The 21,208-nt window shown below is 51.4% G+C and overlaps 1 protein-coding gene across 8 annotated transcripts; it reads right to left on the reverse strand.

Annotated features, from left to right (window-relative positions):
* Positions 1 to 290: 290 nt before the first annotated feature.
* SMARCC2 (SWI/SNF related, matrix associated, actin dependent regulator of chromatin subfamily c member 2) lies at positions 291 to 20,951 on the reverse strand. 8 transcript variants are annotated; one of them, XM_032874443.1, is made up of 30 exons: positions 20,770 to 20,951; positions 18,532 to 18,651; positions 17,484 to 17,569; positions 16,955 to 17,036; positions 16,761 to 16,853; positions 16,097 to 16,166; positions 15,801 to 15,870; positions 14,978 to 15,053; positions 14,388 to 14,519; positions 14,167 to 14,282; positions 13,665 to 13,789; positions 12,347 to 12,406; positions 12,189 to 12,226; positions 11,772 to 11,902; positions 11,412 to 11,483; positions 8,471 to 8,584; positions 7,836 to 7,989; positions 7,054 to 7,146; positions 6,702 to 6,818; positions 6,548 to 6,610; positions 5,946 to 6,204; positions 5,549 to 5,710; positions 5,206 to 5,270; positions 4,923 to 5,058; positions 4,675 to 4,841; positions 4,152 to 4,286; positions 2,387 to 2,765; positions 1,984 to 2,067; positions 1,639 to 1,704; positions 291 to 1,095 (listed from the first exon to the last, which is right to left on the reverse strand). In XM_032874443.1, the coding sequence occupies exons 1-30, from the start codon at positions 20,878 to 20,880 to the stop codon at positions 1,019 to 1,021; spliced, it is 3,453 nt and encodes a 1,150-aa protein (XP_032730334.1). In that variant the 5' UTR covers positions 20,881 to 20,951; the 3' UTR covers positions 291 to 1,018. The 8 variants fall into 8 exon arrangements, with proteins under 8 accessions (XP_032730334.1, XP_032730333.1, XP_032730330.1 ...); XM_032874442.1 differs by having other exon boundaries at positions 6,702 to 6,821; positions 20,770 to 20,950; XM_032874439.1 differs by having other exon boundaries at positions 1,639 to 2,067.
* Positions 20,952 to 21,208: the final 257 nt, after the last annotated feature.

The raw sequence follows: 21,208 nt of genomic DNA on the forward strand, positions 1-21,208 counted from the left end.
CTCCACTGTCCCCAAGTCCCAGGGAACCCCTAGCTACCAGTCAAGGTTCTGAGGATCTTGGTGGAAGAGGTTAGAGGGGTGACCCACCAAGTAATAAGAAGGAGGTGCTTAAGTGCTTTTTTAAAAACTCAGGTTTTTACAATTCCCCATCTTCTCTAGCTCCCCTCTCCATGTCTTCTAGGAGCCCAGGAACAGGGCCCAGGGAGGAGGAACAGTGCTCTTTTTTCCTCTATTACCTATCACAGGAATCCCCAAAATACGTTTCCCCACCAAATACACATACGCTGACATCAACTACGCAGGTGACTTTTAAAAACACAAAACTGACATTCAGGGGCAAAGGGGTCATCAGCTGAGCTGGGGTGGCCTAAAACAGCGACACTGAGGAGGCAGCAGGAGAGATCAGTAGGAACAGACTGGGGATGGGGTGGCCAAGGGAGTTTGGGAGTTGATTCGGTCACTAACGAGGGGCTGGAGGAGACAGACTCTGCACCCTATTCTATCCCCAGAGCTCTCCCAGAAACCTTAAATCCCCTTTCCTGTCACCTCCCTCCAAAAAAATGGAATTTTTTTTTTTTTTTTTTTTTTAGTGGGTGGAGGGAGCTCCAATGTGGCTTTTTTATATCTCTCTACTTCCTTTAAAGGGCTTCGTTTGTTTTGTGTTTTTTTTTTTCATCCATAAAAAATGCAGTAGTTTTGAGGGGTGCACCCTTAAAAGTGGTTAATCAGAACCTTGTATAAACACCTTTCCCCAGCCCTTTCTTTGAGGGCAGCATCCCCATCCTATCCTCTCTCCCAGACATTAGAAATATCTTTTAAACAGAAGTCCTTGAATAATCCGATATAAAAATGCACGCCTCTGCCAGGCATGGTGGGGGCTTTGGAGGGGCAGGAGGAGCTTTCCTTACGTAGTGATGAACTCTCCAGGCTGGGGAAGGGTCCCAGTGGTGGGGAGAGGGCTGTTCCTGGAAACTTGATCTCCATAGGGGGTGAGGGAGAGAGATGTCTGGCTGGCTCCTCACTGCGGAGGTGGCACAGGGGTGACTGTGCCTGGGCTCGGGGCCGTGGGATCTGGAGGCAGGGGGGTACCTGGGTCTGTGGAGAGAAGGAAGAGGAATCAGCCGGTGGGCAGCAGAGGGGTCCAGACCCAGGCACCAAAGACAAACAGAACCGGGCACGGCATGCAATGGGTGGGTAGGTGACTGAGGCAGCCTTTCCCCAGCGCTCTCTCCCACCTCACAGCGAGAAAACTGAAACACCCCAAATCTTCCTGCCCCCAAGGGAACTCTCCCTACGGGGCGTTTGAATGTGATGGGAACAAGCAAGGGGGTGCCAGTCATCATGCAAACAGGTAGCTGTTTTTCAAGTTTACAACTGAGACGCTGTGCCTTAGGACTCCTCCGTGACCCACCAGTGAAAGGCCCCAACGTCATCCTAGATGTGGCGGCTGCCAGGGTGGGGAATGGCAGAGGACAGCCAGAGAGGCCCTTCCCCCTGTGTTCTAATTTACCAGAGGGAGCGTTCAAAAAGGATGGTGGAAGTTCTATTACCTAAGCCCTTCCCCTACCTGCCCCCACTTCCCCGACCCTCCATGTGGACCCCTCTCCCTCACCCTTCTCCCTCCAGGACCCTTCTCACCTGGCAGTGGGCTGGCACTGGGCAGGAGGTTGCCCTGAACAGCTGCCACAATGGCAGGGCTCTGGGCTGCGGCGGATCCGAGCCCCGGCCCGAGAGGCAAGGAAGATGGCATGGTGGTGGTCGCCGGCAGGTTAGGGTGTAGAGGGTTCGCCATGGACACAGGCAGGTTAGGTGGGGGGAGAGTGCCCGGGGCAAACGGGAGATGGTGGTGATGCCCATGCAGGTTAGGAGGAGGGGGCAGGTTAATACTGATGGAGTCGGCTAGACTACCAAATGGGATGACGGATGGAGCGGGAGGAGGAGGAGGAGGCGGCATGCCGAAAGGCAAACCCAAAGGAGCATTACCCGCCACGCCTGGGTGCCCGCTGCCTGGCACTGCCCCTGGCATCATTGCGGGAGGAGTTTGTTGGTTGGGGAACGGTGAGGGGCCTGGGAACAAAGAAAAGAGAAAGAAGCTGAGAGGCAGAAAATCTCCCTTCTTGACTCACTCGCACAGCCAGGATGCTCTAGCCACGCCCCAGCACCCGTTTGCCTGATGGACTCAGTGGTAAATCCTTGGAACAAAACCTCCAAGGCCTGGCCCTGGGGAGGGACCCCTGTTGGTTCAGGGATGTCACAGAGGTGAGCCCATCTGCAGAAGTCTCTAGTCCTGCCCTGTATCCCTTTCGAGGTGGGAGATAGGAATGTTCACCCAGAGGCCCCCCAACCCCACCCCCAGTCAGCAAGAGTTCCAGAAGCCATCACTTACCATGGGGTCCAGGGGGGGGTACCCCTGGTGGGACTGCCCCAGGCTGGGGGGCTCCAGCTGGTTGCTGCTGCTGTGGCCCCGCGGCTGACCCTGCCTGCCCAATCTGTTCAGAGGGGCCCAAGCTTGCGGGGGGAGCCCCACCACCAGCAGGAGCAGGGGCGACAGAGGCTGGAGCCATAGCCAAGCTGTGAACCACAGGTGGCCCAGTGCCTGCAGGTGGGACAGGCTGGGAGCCCGGGGGCAGGGCTGGCGGGGGCTGCTGCTGCTGTTGGTGCATTTGCTGGAAGTGCTGCTGCCGGGCCCTCATCTCTGCATACTTCAGCTGCTCCATATGGAAAGCTTGTCTGTCGGCCAGGAGCTGCTGCCTCTGATACTCCAGCTGCCGGGTCCAAGTGAGTACTGTTACCCATTACCCATGTGCACAAAACCCTGCCCCCTGCTCCACCCTCCAACACACCCTGTCTCTCCTGGCCAGTACCAGCACCAAATGCAGATGCAGATCTCGTGCTTGGGCTTCCCGGGCCCTGCCCTGTCCTCCCCACCACAACCCCCAGCACCCGGTCTTCTGGCTGCCCGCATGACTTCTCACTGCAGTGGAGTTCACCTAGTGGGAACCTTTACTCTTTCCAGCTCCAGAGCTCTGAATCTGTCGTTTGTTTTTACTTATTTATTTGAGAGAGAGAGCGCACAAGCAGAGGGAGCGGCAGGCAGAGGGAGAGGAGAAGCAGGCTCCCCGCAGAACAAGGAGTTCAACGTGGAACTCAATTCCAGGACCCTGGGATCATGACCTGAGCCAAAGACAGGCACTTAACCAGCTGGGCCACCCAGGTGCCCTCTGTCATTATCTTCTTTCCTTTCTTTTTTTTTTTTTTTTTTTAAAGATTTTATTTATTTGTCAGAGAGAGAGAAAGAGAGCACAAGCAAGGGGAGCGGCAGGCAGAGGGAGAGGGAGAAGCAGGCTTCCTCCGGGGCAGGGAGCCCGATGAGGGGCTCGATCCCAGGACCCAGACATCATGACCTGAGCTGAAGGCAGATACTTAACCGACTGAGCCACCCAGGCGCCCCTCTGTCATTATTTTCATTTGGAAAATGCCTCCGGTTCCTCTTGTCAACTCATGTTCTTTTCTTCCCTCAAAATTGCCTAAATACTCACCATTCTTAGGAAGCCATCACAGATCAACTCTTTAGCCTCTGAGCTTTGCCTTTATTTTGTTATCTCTCAGGACTTTTAATCTGAATTTGTCAGATACCTTAAGCATTCACTGTTTTGGATGCCTCCTTACTGAATATTGGATGTCTCCAATTAAACCGCAGGTTCTGTTAGGATCCCTGTCTTGCATTTCTTTTTATATCATCTCAGAAACAAAATGGTTCAATACTTTGTCCCTCCCATCCCCTTACCAAGTTCACCATCTGGATCTGAAGCCCCTTTCCTCTCATCATCTGTTAAACCTACTCGATGGCTCAACAAATACTTATTTACTGAAAGTCCACGGTACATCAAACACTGGTCAAGGACCTGGACATGAGGCAATGGAGAAACCAACTAGAATTTCTGCCCCACGATGTCAACATTCCGTGGGACCTGAGGCTCCAGGTTTCACCAGTGGGCCACTGTCCTCTACTGTCCAGGGCGAGCACCTTCTCCTCAGCCATGAAGCCCTGTCACTCTCAGTCTCCTGCCACTGCTGCTCGCCCCCCTCCTAAACCCACACCCTCAAGGTGTGGCCCTGGGCTCCACAGGCCCCCAGGGGATGGTACTCACTGCCTCCCGCTCCCGGTCCATGATGGTCTCTAACTCTTCAAAGTGCCGGAGTTTGATCTCCAACTTTTTCATCTGGGTCTCCACCAGCAGGGCCACCAGCGATTTGATCTTCCTCTCCTCCACGGCAGCCAGGTGCTAGGGAAGGCAGAGAGGGCAGCGTGTGAGCGGGAGGGGCCCACTGGAGGTGGGCTGGGACAGAGCAGTAAGGCGGGGGCTGGCAAGTTTTAAGAAAGAACTGGCTGTAGTCACAACCCACAGAGGAGCAAAGGCTTCACATTCTTAAAAGTACATGAAAAAAAAAAAAGAGTGAAAAAAGATAAGACAAGGTCAAATAACGAGGATAAAACCAGGCCTAATGGTAAAAAGCTTCAAATTGCTTAGAGAAGAGATGATCAACTCTCCCTCTCAGATCAAACTGAGAAGGAAACAGGTCAGCGTTATGGAAGCAAGTGGGGAAGGAGTCAGAGAAGGTGGTCATGAGATCAGAGAAGGTGGTGGCGTCTTCCGGGACCCTAGTCCTCACCTTGGCCTTCACTGCGGCGGCGGCCAGAGCAGCGGCGGCAGCGGTGGACAGATTGCCCTCCCCGATGTCCCGCTCCACCTTCGTCTTCCTCTCCCCCTCTGACTCTACCACATCCTTCAGCACTTCCTCCTGCCCTTCCTTCGGCTCCTTCTCCTTCTCCGCGTCAACTGGGCCAGGAAGAAGGTAGGGTTAGGGCTGCTGCCCACTTCCGTTCCCTGGACACCCAACTACCATGCTGGAAGGCTCACCTATGGGGTCCCCGTCGCTCTTCTCTGATTCCTTCTCGCTGTCACCTTGTTTCCCTCTCTCTTCGTCCTTCTTGGGGACCTCGCTGGTTTTCTCCTTTGTTTCTTCTTCGGCAGCCCCAACTCCTTCTCGGGGTTCCTGAGGTACCAGTGAAAGAAAAGTAGACGGCATCAGGTTGGCTGGTCCTGGCACAGGGGGCCAGTCTGGGAAGTGACTATGACTCCCCTCCCCACCCTGCCACGCCCGGCCCCTCCACCCTCCCAGCCCAGCTCATTCCTGCTGCACCTTGGGCTCCTTCTTCTCCTCCGTGGCCTGGCCCTCCGCCCGTGCCTCGTCCGTCCCGCTCTCCTCTGGGCCCAGGGGAAAGAGAAAATGGGAAACGTCTGATGCTGAGTCTGTCCCCGGATCGCTTTCCCGAAAGCCCACTCTCCTAGCCAAAATCTTAGTGTGAGGGCTGGCAGGGAGCCACAGCCCCTAAAGGGGAGTTCTGGGGAAGAGAAAACCCCTGCCAGTTCCCCGTGTTGGTCTTGTGCTCTGAGGACAAGGCGAGGCAGGGATGGCATGGGGTCACCAGTTAGCGGGGGCTCTCGGTCAAAGGGGAGGACTCTGGGAACCCAGCAGGCCTCACCGATCCGCTCAGGCTCGTCAGAGGTGGTTCCCGCGATACCACTGCTCTCCAGACCGAAGGCTGGGTCGGCCTTGCCTGTCACTTTGGCTGCCTCCTCCACTTTCCGAACGTGGGCCTCCACCAAGGCTGTGGGCACTTCTTCCTTCATTTTGGAGAACTCTTCTGCAAGATCCAGAGAGGACAAGGCTGGGGACAGGGGCAGGCAGGCCATTTTGGCTGTCCCTGTGAAAGCTGCCTCAGAAGCCCATCTCTTCCTCTAGGCCAGCATGGAGCTCGACAGGTGCCTGAGCGGACGCCAGCGGCAGACAGTGCCAGTAGGGCAGCCAAACTTGAGGGTCTTTCAAGGTCTGAGTAACCAGCCTTTCAAACCAAAGAGGCCAGGACCCCTCCACATTACCTAGGGCCGACTTCGCAGCAGCAGAGGCGACTCGAGGATCGACGACAGAGGCCAGGAAGGCAACAGTGCTCATAACAGGGTTGCCTGACTGACTGAAGGGGATAGGCTGGTAGGCCAGGGGGCCCAGGGAGGCCTCTGAGTCCTCCAGGTACGGGTCTTCAATGGGAAGACGAAGAAAATGCAAGATGCACTCATCCTGCGTGCGGCTTCCCACGTGCTCTGACACTTTGTTCCAGTCATCTTTGTACATTTCCAGTGCCTGGTGGTAGTGGTGGAGACACAACTTCCTTACTTAGCCACTTTCCTTGAAGGTCAACTCCCCCCATCCTACTAAGGGCAGCGGGCTTCAAAGCTCTCTGTGTTGTGGTATTTGTGGATTCTGCTGGGTCCCAGGGGAATCTCCAAGTAGCACTACGAGAGGATATGGAGTTAATGAAATGGCCCAAATGCCTGGCTTGGAGCTATTCCCTGGGGCAGGTGCGGCAGGCATTGGGGAAGAGAGAGACTGGGGACGAGATCACGCTCTGCCCACTCACGAGTGCGGCTGGCACCCGGGCCACTTCCGTTTTCAGAGAAAACTCTCCTTTCCTTGCCCCAATTACCTCCAGGAGGAGCAGGGTCTCCTGTTCCGTCCACTCTCGAGTGGCACTGGCCGCAGCTTTACTCTGCAGGAGATACGGGTATGTCAGAGAGAGGAGCCCGTGACTACTGGAGGGTGAAGGCACCCCTGCCCGGAGTCAGCCCACACCTCTGTACCTTGGAGGGGATGTTCTTCTTCGTGTACATGTCTGTGCGCAGGCCAAAGTTCTGCATGTCTGTCGGTTTCTCTTTGCCCTTGTCAGGGAAGTTGAGCATTTGCTGGGAAGCAGAGGTCTGCTATTTGCGGAGGGAAAAGAAAGAGGTGAGGATGGGTGACCCCGGGAGCCAGGGGCGGACAGAGAGAGAAAACAGACAGAAGGAGCTTCCTTCCCAAAGCCAGGGACACCCCTGGGTGGGACTTCCTCCCTCACTGCTGTAGCTCCTCTGCTCTCACGTCTCTTCTCCCCGGGCAGGGGCCCCCCAATAAAGGGGCAAATAAGAAGCCCAGCGGGGTCTACACCCCACCTACCAGCTCTGGCTTGCCCTTAGCCGTCTCTGGCACCAGGTCATCCAGCTCTTTGCCCTTTCGCCCAGCCTTGGTATCAGCATCAACCTGGCGGCCCTGGGGGACAGAGCTTGGCGTCATGGAAGCTGGGCGGAAAATGACCAGGCCAAGGCCCTGGAGGCCTCAAGACCAAATGCTGGGCGGCTCACAAGCTCTGGGGGCACTCATGCCACTGTTCCGTGTTCCCTTCATGATTAATTAGATCTGTAGTTGGCATGATCCCCATTTATATTCACATGGAACTTTATAGGTTCCCTCAGGAGCTGGACAGTTAGGTTCTAATCCTAGATTTGGTACTCTGTGACCCTGGGCAAGCCACATAATCTGTCTCCACTTTATTTCTGTAATGTATGGAATGGAGGTGGAAAAAAAAAATGGAAGTGATGATAATTATGAGGCAAAAATGAAAAAAATGCTGGAAATGCAACAAAGTTAAAAAATTTCATGCAACTTAATTTTCAGCCATTTTTCTCTATCTGCTCCACGCCCTACACTGGCCTGTCTGCTCCTCAAGGACAAGGAGCATCTCTTCTCCCTCAGCAAGTCCTTGCAGTCTTAGGTACAGAGGCTGAGAGAGGGCGCTAAAAACACGGGGCTGACTCCTGTGGCCCTTTGCATCCCATGGAAAAGGAAGAAGCCTCAAAACACTCCCGAACCATTACCCTAAAAAACCAGAAAAAGAAAAGTCCAAAGAAGCCCAGTTTTTCCCAGCACCCCCACCCCGCCCCCACAGCCCCTCACCCTACCTGTGGGGTCTTGGGCTGCAAAGGCACCAGCCCGGAGGGCGTGTCTGCCAGGACATGGAAGTGAGAGGTGGGCGGAGGCCCCATCGGGGTTGGTCGACTCTCAGCATCCACCTGGTAGTTAATAAGACCCCACTGCTCTAGGAAGGCATGGACCCTGGCAGGAGAGAGGTAGAGATAGGGTCACGTGGGGCTGCCGGAAAGGGACGGGGGGGCATAAAGTTCCCTCTCCCCAGCCCTCTTCTCTGCCCATTCTACTGCCTGGCGAACCCCTAAATGCCAGTGACATCCAGGGGGACCTCCAGCCGGGACCTCTCTCCATATCCACATCCAGGGGGACCTCCAGCCGGGACCTCTCTCCATATCCACCATCTCCAAACATCTCTTCCTGGATAGAGTCCGGAAAACTGAACCAGGATCCCTCAATGACACATGCACTCCTCCCTTCTTCCACATGCCAGAGAATGCCACTGCCATTCCCTCAAGTCACATGTGCCCTGAACGTGGACTGTGCCTTTCTCTAGAGGTGTTTTTTTTTTTCCTGCTTGTTCCCCTATGCTCTTTGCTGCCAGCTCTCCTTCTGCCAAGAAGCATCTGTGGCACCTTATGTCTCCCCCTCCCCTCAGCTGCAGACCCACCTCATGATGGCACAGACATCCCCGGCCAGGTTCCTGCGGCAGGCGGTGGAGGTAAGATATTCCTGGGGGTTCAGCCGGTAAGTGTCAATCATGAAGTTTCGATAAGCCAGGTAGCTTTGGGGAGGCGGGGAGGGAGAGAGAGAAAGAGAGGGAGAGAGATATGAATGAGAGGAAGGAAAGTAAGTCTTCTGAGGACTGAGGGGTAGGAAAGGTGATAAAAGAGTGGATGGTTCCTCCTGTGTGACTAAAGGAAACAGAGTGGGTCACAGGCTGTGGTGAACACGGGGGTCCGCCATGTGCTAGATGCAAGGGGTTCCAACGTTGCCACATTTGCCTTGATGGAAGTGGGATTCACTTAAGTGAATCATCTCCTGGGCTGTACTTGGGGAAGTTTTCGTCAAACTTTTCAACAGGCAATCAAAAAGCAAGAAAAGATACCCTTATTTCCAAAGGCAGGTGTTAAGGGGAAGTCTTTATACATGCATCCGACTATAGTCAACATGACGTGCTATAAAGAATATATGTTTTGGGGCGCCTGGGTGGCTCAGTGGGTTAAAGCCTCTGCCTTCGGCTCAGGTCATGATCCCAGGGCCCCAGGATCGAGCCCTGCATCAAGCTCTCTGCTCAGCAGGGAGCCTGCTTCCCTTCCTCTCTGCCTGCCTCTCTGCCTAATTGTGATCTCTGTCAAATAAATAAATAAAATCTTTTAAAAAAAAAAGAATATGTTTTCATTTTTTAAGCCCCACACATAACAGGGAGCAGGTGTGGAGCTCGCTGAGGGAAAAAAAAAAAAATATATATATATATATATTTATCTGTATTTTTTTTTAAGATTTTATTTATTTGTCAGAGAGAGAGTGAGCACAGGCAGACAGAATGGCAGGCAGCGGCAGAGGGAGAAGCAGGCTCCCTGCTAAGCAAGGAGACTGATGTGGGACTCGATCCCAGGACACTGGGATCATGACCTGAGCCGAAGGCAGCCGCTCAACCAACTGAGCCACCCAGGCATCCCTATCTGTATTTTTTAATTAGAGACAGAGCGTGCACAGGGAAGGGGCAGAGGGAGAGAGAATCTTTTTATTGTTTTAAGACATATTTATTTGAGAGAGTGTGTGTGAGTGGGGGAGGGACAAAGGGAGAGAATCTCAAGCAGGCTCCCCACTAAATGTGGAGCCCAGTGCAGGGCTTGATCCCATGACCCATGAAGTCATGACCTGAGCCAAAATCACTAGTTGATGCTCAACTGACTGAGCCCCCCAGCACCCCAAGGGAGAGAAAGTATCTTAAGCAGGCTCCACAGTGCAGAGCCTGATGCTGGCCTCAATCTTATGACCCTGAGATCATGACCTGAGCCATAACCAAAATCGGATGCTACCGAGTCACCCAAGCACCCCTAGAATATAAATACATATATATATTTTTTAAAGATTTTACTTATTTATTTGATAGAGATCTCAAGTAGGGCGAGAGGCAGGCAGAAAGAGAGAGAGGAGGAAGCAGGCTCCCCGCTGAGCAGAGAGCCCAATGTGGGACTTGATCCCAGAACTCTGGGATCTTGACCTGAGATGAAGGCAGAGGCTTTAACCCACGAGCCATCCAGGTACCCCAAATACATATTTTGAGGGTGGAAAGATCTAAGTTCAAATCCCAGTTCTACCATGATGTCTTCACGCAAAGTACTTATTAAATTTTTTGAACCATGGTCTCCTAACCTGTAAAGTGGAGTGTCTGCTGAGGAACAGAAAGACCTGGAAAGATCTAGAACAGTGCCAGGCACATTTCAGCAGCTCAGCAAATAGTAGCTATTGGGTGGTACAGCATACAGTTTGAGAATATGAGCCAGTCTGAAGGACTCAGATCCTGGTTTTTCTACTCACTGTGTGACCTTAATCAAGTGATTTAACCTCTCTCTGATTCTCTGCTCACTTCCTCTTTGTATCTCAGTTTCCTAATCAGTAAACTGGAGAGGAGAATAGGACCTACCTCTAAAGCTGATGTGAAGATTAGTCAATGCCTATAAGACACTTAGGATAGTGCCTGGGAGATAGTAAGCTTTCAGGAAATGCAGGCAATTACCACTATTTACTATCTTAACCAAGAGAATGAAGTGTAGAACAATTCTAGATCATGCCCTGCCTATGCTTGTCACCATGTTATTACTCTTTTCTCCTGGAGAGAGCAAGCTTCTTCATATATACTGCCTTCCCTGGGAAGCAGAGCAGAGAACCATACCACGCTCCAAGAAAGAAATATGGTGGGAAGGCAAGATGGCCCCAGAGAGGGGAAGCTGAGCAATGGCTGGGAAGCAAGCTCAGGGAGATCAACACTTTCTCACCCTTCTCATTACATTTATCCTGGAGCATCCCTAGCCATAGGAGATTCCCAAGACTCATTCAAAGCTAAATAGGTTTCGCTTGAAGCAACACCTTGCCGATAATGAAGACTTCCAAGCCCCAAGCCTGTACAGTACACAACACTTCTCTCCAGAGAGCCTTCTCCATCCCTTAATTCAGAGTCTTGGATCTTCATAGTTCCTCCTCTTGTTTTTCTATTAAAACCTACTTTCAGGGACCAGCACGGTCATTTACATTTCAGTCAGAGCTATTATGTATGCTGGGGATACCTGTGTTTTGAATATCTTAGTAATGATGTAAGGCTCTGGACTCTGTTGAAACAAATGGAGGCATCAGAGCAGGTACCCATTTTGTACAGAAGACCATGCTTAATGTTGCCCCCAGGCAATCCTAGAGAGCACCCTACTGGGGCCACGGTGCTGGGCTGGGGCTGCCTGTGGACAGAGATCATGTCTTTGCAAGAGGAGCACAGTGGCTGGCTCTTGCAAGGAGCACAAGAAATATTTGCTCAATGGGATATTGCTGGATCAGGAAGGATGATCAGGGACAGGAGGGAGAAAGAGTGTTGTGAGCTGAGATTTCCTTACATTTCTGGAGTCTTGGACTTGTTCTTGCCGTTAAAGAACTCAGGGAGAGCCCTCCGCTCAATGGCATGAACACTGCAAAAGAAGACAGAACAGATTCAGAAGGCACTGGTGGAGAGATGGGAGCCTCAGAAGGAAAAGCCTAGATGGGAGGGAGGGAGAACACAGCAGTCGTCCCTTCCTTGGGAAGACCGTCCCCCAGGGGGTGAAGACTCAAAGATACGAGCTTCCCTAAAACCAAAGTGTTCCCCAGTCTACCCGGCTGATGAAGAAATAACTTATTTGGAGACAGGAAGAGGAACAACATGTTGGCCCCTGGAGGCAGGGCAAAAGAGAAGCAGTGAGGCGTTGGGGCGACAATACCTGTTATAGTCAAACCAGGCAGCGTAGCTGGGAATGATGATGTGGTGCGTCTGCTCGGTCACGTTGTCCTCATGGAGGTCCGGATTCTTCGTCTGCTCCCCCTTATTCCCCGTACTGTTTTCATCCTCATCCTACAAGTACGGAGGCTGCTGGACACTCAGCATTCCCATTATGCCCCTGGCAACCCTCTGCTTCTCCCACACCCCAGGGAAGTGGGCACTAAGGATGGGTAGGGAATGAAAAATTACAGGCCCTGGAACATGGAAAGGGTCAGGGTTTTGAGTTTTGAACAACAGCCAGAATTAGTCTAAGGTGGGAAAAGTCCAGGCAGTAGAAAGCTCTGGGGAGAAGGAACTTTATAAGCACAACTCAGAATCCCGTAGAGAGGTAGAGAGGGCCTCTCTAAACTGGCTCCACCTTGCCCGTGGTCTCCATGCTTTCATCCTCCTGCTCATCTGAAAGAGAGAGATGGGGAAACAGAAGGTTGGAGCCTCCTGACAGGCAGGAGAATCCCACTCTCTGAAAAGCCCTGACGGGCTGGGGGAGGCTGGCAGCTGGGCGCCCCCCATCCTTACCCAGGTCAGTCATGGTGCCTCCTTTGACTGGGGCGGACTCTGAATCCTTCTTAGTGTTGACTGCCAGGAGAGAGAGTCATTTTATCAGACAGGTTCTGCCCAAACCGAGCCCTTATGCCTCTCCACCGTTAACAACTCTAGAGATCTCATCTCCCCTAAAAGTTTCTCCACTGGATCGCAAAAGGTGGTAACTCCCTCTGGGCACAGTCATTATAGGCCTTGACACTAACTTGCCACTTTCCCTCCTTCCCCCGCCCAAAATTCAGTTAACTTTTTTCCTGTAAAGAAGCATCTTCTACTCAATGGAAACTCATAAGGCATTCCTGTCTTTGACAGGCCCCTCTGGTCCCTGTGAGTTCTTAATGGACCGAAACCAAGTCTGACCAAATCCCTGTGCAGAGCTGTGGCTGGATCTTCAACATTTTTTTTTTTTTAAAGATTTTATTTATTTATTTGACAGAGAGAGATCACAGTAGACAGAGAGGCAGGCAGAGAGAGAGAGAGGGAAGCAGGCTCCCTGCTGAGCAGAGAGCCCGATGCGGGACTCGATCCCAGGACCCCGAGATCATGACCTGAGCCGAAGGCAGCGGCTTAACCCACTGAGCCACCCAGGCGCCCCGATCTTCAACATTTTTTAAAGCAGGAGGCTTCCCTTAACTGAGTCCGTACATGGCAGCTCCGGAGAAAACACGAATACAGAAGAGAGCCGCGTGATTGAAGAGAGCCTGTGATTGACAACGGGGTGGGAGCCAGCGCTCCTCTAGCTCTGTGGCCCCCTCCCCCACCCCTGAAATACACTCTGGGATATTTGCAGCTCGTTCGTGGAATACAGATCATAGTCCCCCTTTGCAACTGTACCACCCTCTAACACTGCAGAGCAATGGTCTCCAAAGTGGGCTTCTCCCATAGGATGCAATATAGGCAGAATACAGGCAGAGAATTGCAGAACTTCTCTTTGCATTTGTATTTTAATCTTATCCTTTACCTTTTCCCACTTTTACGTGACATTTGCATGTGTTTCATAATGTTCCTAAAGTAACGGTATATACATATACGTACAACGGTACGTACATATAACTTGTGCTTCAACACTTTCCTGCTGATGGTACGTGATCAAAAGCAGTTTGGAAACAACTACCGTCAGGAGCAAAGCACAGGCCACAGCTCCCATATGGATAAAGTCAGAGGACTGTCCATGATGATGAAAATAATTTTAATAACCAGCTAAACTGAAAGGGAAGATCCTCCAGACCTGGAACTGGGCTGGGGAACTCAGCCCTGACAGAATGTACGTCCCAGGAGCTGGTGTGGCCGATACCTGTTTTAGGCAACGTCACCTCCTCTACGTTGGGGACTGGTGAAGGCTCATCCATGTCCTTTGTCAGGTCTTCTTGCTCCTCCTCTCTGTGGCCACGCTTCGACTTGGTGTAAGGTGTCGAGGGACTGGGAAGGAAAGGAAGTGAAAGATAACCCAGTTCTCCTTGGACAGGAAGTCCCTGGAAGTTGACGTTCAAGGGGAGTGAAGCCAGAGAGAACCCCAAATGTGGAGCTGAGCATACACAGAAATCAATCACTACAGAGTACTCGGAAGAGCAAAGGCTTCCACCAGAAGACTAGCTCTCTCTGAGTTCACTAGTGGCTGCAACTAGAACTAACAACTGGGGAGCTAGAGAAGACCTCATCTTCCCTCTCAGAACATCTGGGAATCTGGCCTACCCCAGCAAGGGCCAGCTGGGTATGGGAAGGAGTTTGTCCTTCCTTCCTTCAACATGGCATGGAAAGAACGGTGAAGGTGGGGGGCAGGGTAGGAGCTGGCATACCCTTTCTTAGCATTTTTCTTCTTAGCTTCTGGGGTTGGTGAAGGAGAGGGGGAGCGCTTCCTCTTCTTATAGTTCCCTCCTTTCTTGTCCCGCCGATCTGAATCTGGGCTGTTCACCTGCAGGTTGGAGAACTGGAGTGAACGTCAGCCAACAAGCCCCACTGAAGACCTATCCTAAGGCTTCAGCTAAGGGACCAGGGAAGAAAGAAGAGAAATTTTCACCTCATCTGTCAGCGTCTTAGCTGAAATCTTCTTTCGGCGGGAGACGGGGTTTTTGTCATCATTTACCTCGTAGTCTTCCTCGTTCATCCATTCATTGAAAGTGTCTGTGTCCAGAATCCACTTCGCATGAACCTGAAGTATAAAGGCAGGCTTTGCTGGAGAGAAGTCTGAAGGCCACGGCTGTCTGGGCACCCTTGACGAAAACCCCAAGGACGTGGCTCTTGAGCTTCACTTCCGAAGAGTGGTCTAGTTCTGGTACTTGTCTTTTTTTTTTTTTTTTAAAGATTTTATTTATTTATTTGACAGAGACAGACATGGTGAGAAAGGGAACACAAGCAGGGGGAGTGGGAGAGGGAGAAGCAGGCTCCTTCCAGAGCAGGGAGCCTGATGCAGGGCTGGATCCCAGGACCTTAATGACTGAGCCAGCCAGGCACCCCTCGTCTTTAAAAAACAGATTTCTAAGTAATATCCACACACAATGTGGGGCTCGAACTTAAAACCCCAAGTTCAAGAGTCGCACACTCTACCAACTGAGCCTGCCAGGCACCCCCTGGCATAGTTTCTTGGGCCAGGGGACAAGAAGGGCTCACCTTCCTAGGTTTCTCAGGAGTTGGAGCATCTTCCACAGATGCTTCGATTTCACTGGCTGGGATCCACGTGTCATAACTGCCACGGGAGATTGAGTGTGAAGCGGGATTAACAGGACAGAGTCACAGAAAAGCAAAGTGCAGATCTTTTACCTTTTCCACTTATAAAAAGTAAAGGGTTATTGGGTTCTTTCTTGGTATGCCTATTTTTCCAATTAATATTGATATCCTTTCTTTCTTTTTCTTTTTTCTTTCTTTTTTTTTTTTTGGTATTCTTTCTATTATAAAATAATAAAAACAACTCCAAAAAAATGAAAGAGAGAAAAGAATCCCCCAACACAACTATTTGATATGTACTTTTTCCTAGCAAATTTTTCCTGTACAATTTTGTTTTTAAACATAACTGCAGTGTTATTTTATAATCACACTTTTTGCATTTTATATTTATCTACAAATTATCCATGTGATTTCTTTTTTCCCCCATGTTATTTCTATCAGTTTGATGGCTGCATAATAGTCCACTCAGTAGATATGAAAACTGCTGAAGCATTTTCCCACTGTTAGACATTTAGACTGCTTCTAACATTTATCGGAGATTATACTGGAATAACCATTTCACATATAAAGCCCCAATCTTTTTAGTCTAACCCGCATGGGATAAGTCCAAACGTCTCCCAAGACAGAAAATTCTCATAATAGAGAGGAGGAGAACAAATTAACAGAACTAAAAATAATCCCAAAAGAGTGTCTGCTTGCTTTGCTAGATGTTCTAAGGCTTCTCAGTCTGGCTCCTATGCTTAAACCTGCCCCAGGACCCTGTCCTCACCTGTCAGGATAGTAGCCCCAGTGCAGAAGAACCTGCTTATCCCGCTTCATGACTGGTCGTACCCATTCCTCTGGGGATAGAGACAGAACAAGGAGAGATATAAGCTAAGGGCATACACAGAAAATAACTGTACACAGCTCGTGTTGCAGCCAGAGACCTGGACACAGGAACATAAGGCAGTAGGAGGGCACAGCATCAAAAGGAGAGAGGAGCCCAGGCCCTGTGCAGAGGCTGAATGGTTCCCAACTCCTAGTCCAAGCCGTCCACTGCAGAGGTCAAGAAAACCCAGGTCTCACCTTCTTCCAGGTTCCCTGGGACAGGATACACAACATGGGAGGCATTGTTCTTATCTTCAGTGACTGTTCCCTGGACGCCAGGAGGAAAAGCAGGTAAATAGTCCCCTCTGAAATACTCATGGGTGTAAATAAGCCAAAATAAGACCTAACCACATATCTGCCTTCCTAATCATGTTTTGCTCAGAATGGTATTAAAGTCAGTTTGCATTCTTTAAACACACACCAGCTGAGAGGCAGAAGGAAATAGCTAGGATAGTGCTAATAATGAAGAAAAACTAAAGAACTAAAAGTTGCTACAGATAATCCTCTGAATACATAATCTGCACATGGGAAATGTGAAGCTGCCTGTCCCCAGGAATGGCATCTACTTGTTATTAGAGTTCCAGAGTAGATGTTTCATTTCTCTGAAATCAGGCAATCTCTGGTTTTCCTAACCCCCAGGCCAGTGCAGTCTCTAGGAACAGTGATCCAAGCCTGTCAACTGGGAAATGGGAGGAGCGAACTGAGAAAGAGACGCTCAAGGCTTTAACTCTAGTCTCTTTTCAAGTAGGCAGAGCCGCCTTTGCAGTAGAAAATATGTCACCCAAAGGGCGGCTTATTGTACTGAAAACATCAGGAAAAGAGTCATGGAGTTTCCAAAACTTCTTCTGACCCACCCACTCACCTGGTGTCTCTTGATAATGTCCTTTAATTTCCCCAGCAGTTTGGGTTCAATTTCTGGGCACAGAAATATGTTAGGTCGAGACAGGCAGTTATTCTGTAGGGCGAAGAAAGAGATGCAATGAGATCATGGGAAAGGCGTGTTTTGGATTTTCACTGAGGGAAAGGAGATGGACAGGGGTGGTTTTTGACTATTACCTGCACCAAGGACTTCTCAATGGTCATAAACATTTCCACATTGCGGTCCATGCGTGATGGATTCTGGAAATCATAACGCCGCCTGGAAAAGAGGCAATAATCTGAGTGATTTAGATCAGGCCCAAGACGAGTTAGGGTATGTGGCTTTTTAGCATGGGAAATCGGGATGCAATCTTGCTCAAAACTGTTGCCAAAATGGCCTGGGATCTGGGGTTCACTGATCTCAACTCCACGAATCACTTTGTACTTCATCCGAAAGGACAAAGAGAAGCTTGAGATGCCAACCAAAGAATCCCCTTCCCTCTATGATACACACACCAATGCACACACACATGCTTATTCACTCTTGGAGACTATTTTGATTCTGTCAGCCACCTTTCTGACCCAGCACATCAGGCCTACTGATCTAGCAAAGTAAGAGACTCACAGGAATATCTACTCATGCTCTCCCACCCCAAGAAAGACCCAGGAAATCATAAAGGGGGAGTCCCCCTAAACGTTAAGAACCATAGAGAAGAAGACTTCTCACCATCCCTGGTCACTCTTGAATTTGTAGGCAGCTGCAAGTATGTGGCATAGGGAGCCTCCTGCTTTGAAATCTAGGAAACATTTTATCTACAAAATTGAGACAAGAAAGAAGAATGTGAGAGTTAAATCCTGAATTCCCTTACTAAGAATCCTTTCACAAAATCCCATGCTGAACTAACCTTGCTCTCAAAGCTGGAATTCTTTTATTTTTTTTTTTTTTAAGATTTATCTATTTATTTGAGAGAGGGAGAGAGTGTGCAGAGGGAAGGGGCAGAGGGAAAGGGAGAGAAAATCTTAAACTGACTCCTCATTGAGCACAGAGCCTGATGCAGGGCTTGATCCCATGACCCTGAGATCACAAACTGAGCTGAAATCAAAAGTTGGAGGCCCAATCGACTGAGCCCTCAAAGCTGGAATTCTTTAACCTCTACGCCATGGTATCACATGGCCTGGAAAAAGGCACGGGGAGAAACCAGTATTCATAAAGCCCCACCTTTTGCCATGTTCTTACGGGGTTACCTCACTGACCAGTACAGAAACCCTATAAGGTAGAGATATTAATCCCATCCAGAGATGAAGGAACAGATACTCAAAAGGTTTAAACGGATTCCCCAAGATCACAGAGATACCAAGTGGCAGAGTCAGAATTTGAACACAAGCCTACATAAATCCAAATCTTGTACCCTTTTAACCATGCCATGAGAGTTTCATATATGAGCTTAGACACTCTCAGATAACCTGCTGAATGAAGTTTCGTGGGTTTTTTTTAAGATTTTAAGCAATCTCTCCACCTAACGTGGGGCTCGAATTCACAACCCCCAGATCAAGAGTCGCACGCTCCACCGACTCAGCCAGCCACGCACCCCTTGTTGCATGAAGTATTATGAAGACAAAGGGAGTGGTAAACTGGGGACTAGAGCAAGCCACTGACAGCCTCACTAGGGGCAGAGATAATAGGCAAGTACCAAATCTCAAAAAGCATGAAATTGACAAAAACCCCACAACCCCCTCTCCAGTTTGGAGATTCATTCCCTGGCATTTGCACTCACCGGCAGTTTCGTGAGCGGTGCGTTGCTGACATGTTTGCCAAAAACTTCTTCCTGAAACTGTAGCAACTGTACAACCAGGCTAGACAAGGACTTGTTGGTAGGTGGTTCAGCTTGGATATACTGGGGAAACAGAGGCAAAGGGAAGAAAAGCAAACCCCAGATAAACTGTCCACTATCTCCTTATTTCTTCCCCCAGGGTTCTGGAAGCATCTGGGATAGGAAAAAATAGTGTCTTCTTCTCCCATATGTCTAGTTTCTATAAAGAAAATGGCAGAAGGGAAGCCCTCTAAGCCCCTCACAGTAAGTTGAAATTCTGCTGCCCCCAACCCAGCCTGCCAGCACTCGGTGCTGGAGGCAAGTGGGGCATCCTACTTTTCAGCTACACTCTGAAATTGGAGTTGAAGGACCCTGATTTCTAGTCAACAGCACTGAGGGCTATAAAATCCTAAAGGTTCGTTAAGTTCAGGCAATGGAAGGAGTGTCTCTGAGACTCTAAACAAGACAACAGTGTATTTCTTGGGAGCAACTTCTTGGAAGGCCAAGACTCCCCCTAACTTACTAGAGGATTACAGGGGGTTATAGTCTTATCAGACTATAGACTATAGTCTTATTAGACTCACACAGCTTAATAAGAACGGTGCAAGGAAGTGAGGCAAGGCAAACTAAGAGAATGAGCTTGTGCGCTCTGTTTCTCCTAGGAACTGGGCACAAATGTCTTTGTAGGCTCTCCTAGAAGGCAAGAACCAAGCTACTACCAGCCTGGTGAGAAAGAGCAAGAAAACATCTCTCCTCTCTGAGGAAACTGTATCTGAGACAGGCAACCCTGGGCCTTCTTACGCATTTCCCTGTTATGCTACCTAGTATCCTAGCCTCCTGTTCTAATTTAAATCTGAGCCAGGAGGCTAACTTTCTCTTTACCTTTTGACCCCTGTTTCCTCAACCCTAATCACAGAGAAAAGTGCTCCTCTCAGTGGGAGATGTAAAGAGAGCCTTGAAGGAAAAGATAATCGACAAAGAGCTAAGAACTTGAAAGCTGAATTTGAAAGCTCACAGGCTGTCAATCCCCCCAGGGCTAGAGACTAAGCCCCTAGACTGATCTCCCTTCCAAAAGGTCAAAGGTGGAGGCCTGGGAACCAGATCCTCACGCTGGGGTACAGGCATACCACAGACCCAACAGCTGTTTGTCAGGATTCTGACACTCAGAGAGACCTCCGAGATAGGCCAGAACCAGGATCAGAGGGGTGTACTCCTAAACCACCCATCACATTTCTGACAGGCTGGAAAGCTGGGCAGGAAGAACTGGGGAGCTAAGGAAAGCCAGAAAGAGAACCTCTAACTGGGGGTAGTGAAAGGGAAGAGGCAAACCATCTCCACAGAAAAAACCCACGTATAGACATTCCTTTCAACCAGGCCTAAAGACAAAGACAACACCAGGAAGAGGTTTGACAGAAAAGTCAGGTAGGGCTTTTTGAACCCTTTGTTCACCACCTTATTATCTCCAATTAAAGGCTGGGGGGCTGGAGATTTAAAGCGTGTCTGAGCCTCTGAACCCCAAACCAAAGGCAATGCAAGGCCAGGTGGTCGGATGACTTCATTGTGAAGCTGAGGGATGGTTTAAGAGGTCGCTGCCCAGGAACTGCTATAACCTGGCTCCCAAGGGGTTTTGTTGCCCCTTGGGTGGAGGTGGGGGACGAGCAGTGGAGACAGGTGTGGGGGGCTTCTTCAGGCCAAGGGCCTGCTCTGTGGCTGTTTACCCTCCTGCTTTCATCATCTCTCCGAACATACACAAAGCACTAGGGAGGCCTCAGCCCTGCCGGTACCTGGCTCCGTGGGGAGCTCTGGCGGGCACCGTGGCGGGCACGCTGGGGCGGGCGAGGCGGGAGGGGGGGCATCAGGCACCCCGTCCACCCTCGGCCGCCTCTCCCGGAAAAGCCCGGAAGGCTCTGGCCCAGGGGAGGGTGGGCGGCTGGCACCGAGACCCGCCGGGCAGTGGAGAAAAACAAGGGGCAGAGGGCGCAGCAGGGAGGGCGGGGGCTGGAATCCCAGCCTGCGGGGGGCGGGGGGGCGGTAAAAGAGGCTGGGGGAGGGGCGCGGGGAGCCGGCGGGCGAGCTGGGGCTGCTCCCAAGGCCGCGGGGGAGGGGCCGCGGGCTGCCCGAGGGTGGGCAGGATTCGGGGGGGCTCCGGGGCCGCGGTCCCTTTGTCCCGCCCCCGGCCCCCGCGCGGCCCTGCCCGCGTACCTTCTTGTAGTTCTTGCCGAGCCAGAGCCTCACGTTGTCGAACTGGGTCACGGTGTCCGCGGCCTCGTAGTACTTCACGTTGGGGCCGCCGTCCTTCTTCCGCACCGCCATCTTCTCGGGCTCGGGCCCCGCCGCCGCCCGCCCCGCTCAGCTCAGCTCCCGCCTCCTCCGCCTCCTCCTCCGCCCGCCTCCCGCCGCCTCCCGCCGCCGCGGCCGCCGCCTCCCGCCGCCTGGGCCGGCCCCGGCCCGCGCAGCGCCCCCTGCCGACCGGCCGGGCACGGCGGCGGCCAAGCTCCCAACGCGGGACCCACCCTGGCGGTCTCCCCGGCGGCGGCGGCAGCGGCGGCGGGAGCCTTGGAGAGGCAGCTGCTTCCTGGAGGGGGCGCCCACTCTCCTGAGATCGTTCTCTACCCGAGGCGAAGTCTTTCCCCTCTCTTTG

This window comes from Lontra canadensis, unplaced genomic scaffold (genome assembly GCF_010015895.1).
Source record: "Lontra canadensis isolate GAN:19392208 unplaced genomic scaffold, GSC_riverotter_1.0 scaffold53, whole genome shotgun sequence".
Classification (NCBI taxonomy): domain Eukaryota; kingdom Metazoa; phylum Chordata; class Mammalia; order Carnivora; family Mustelidae; genus Lontra; species Lontra canadensis.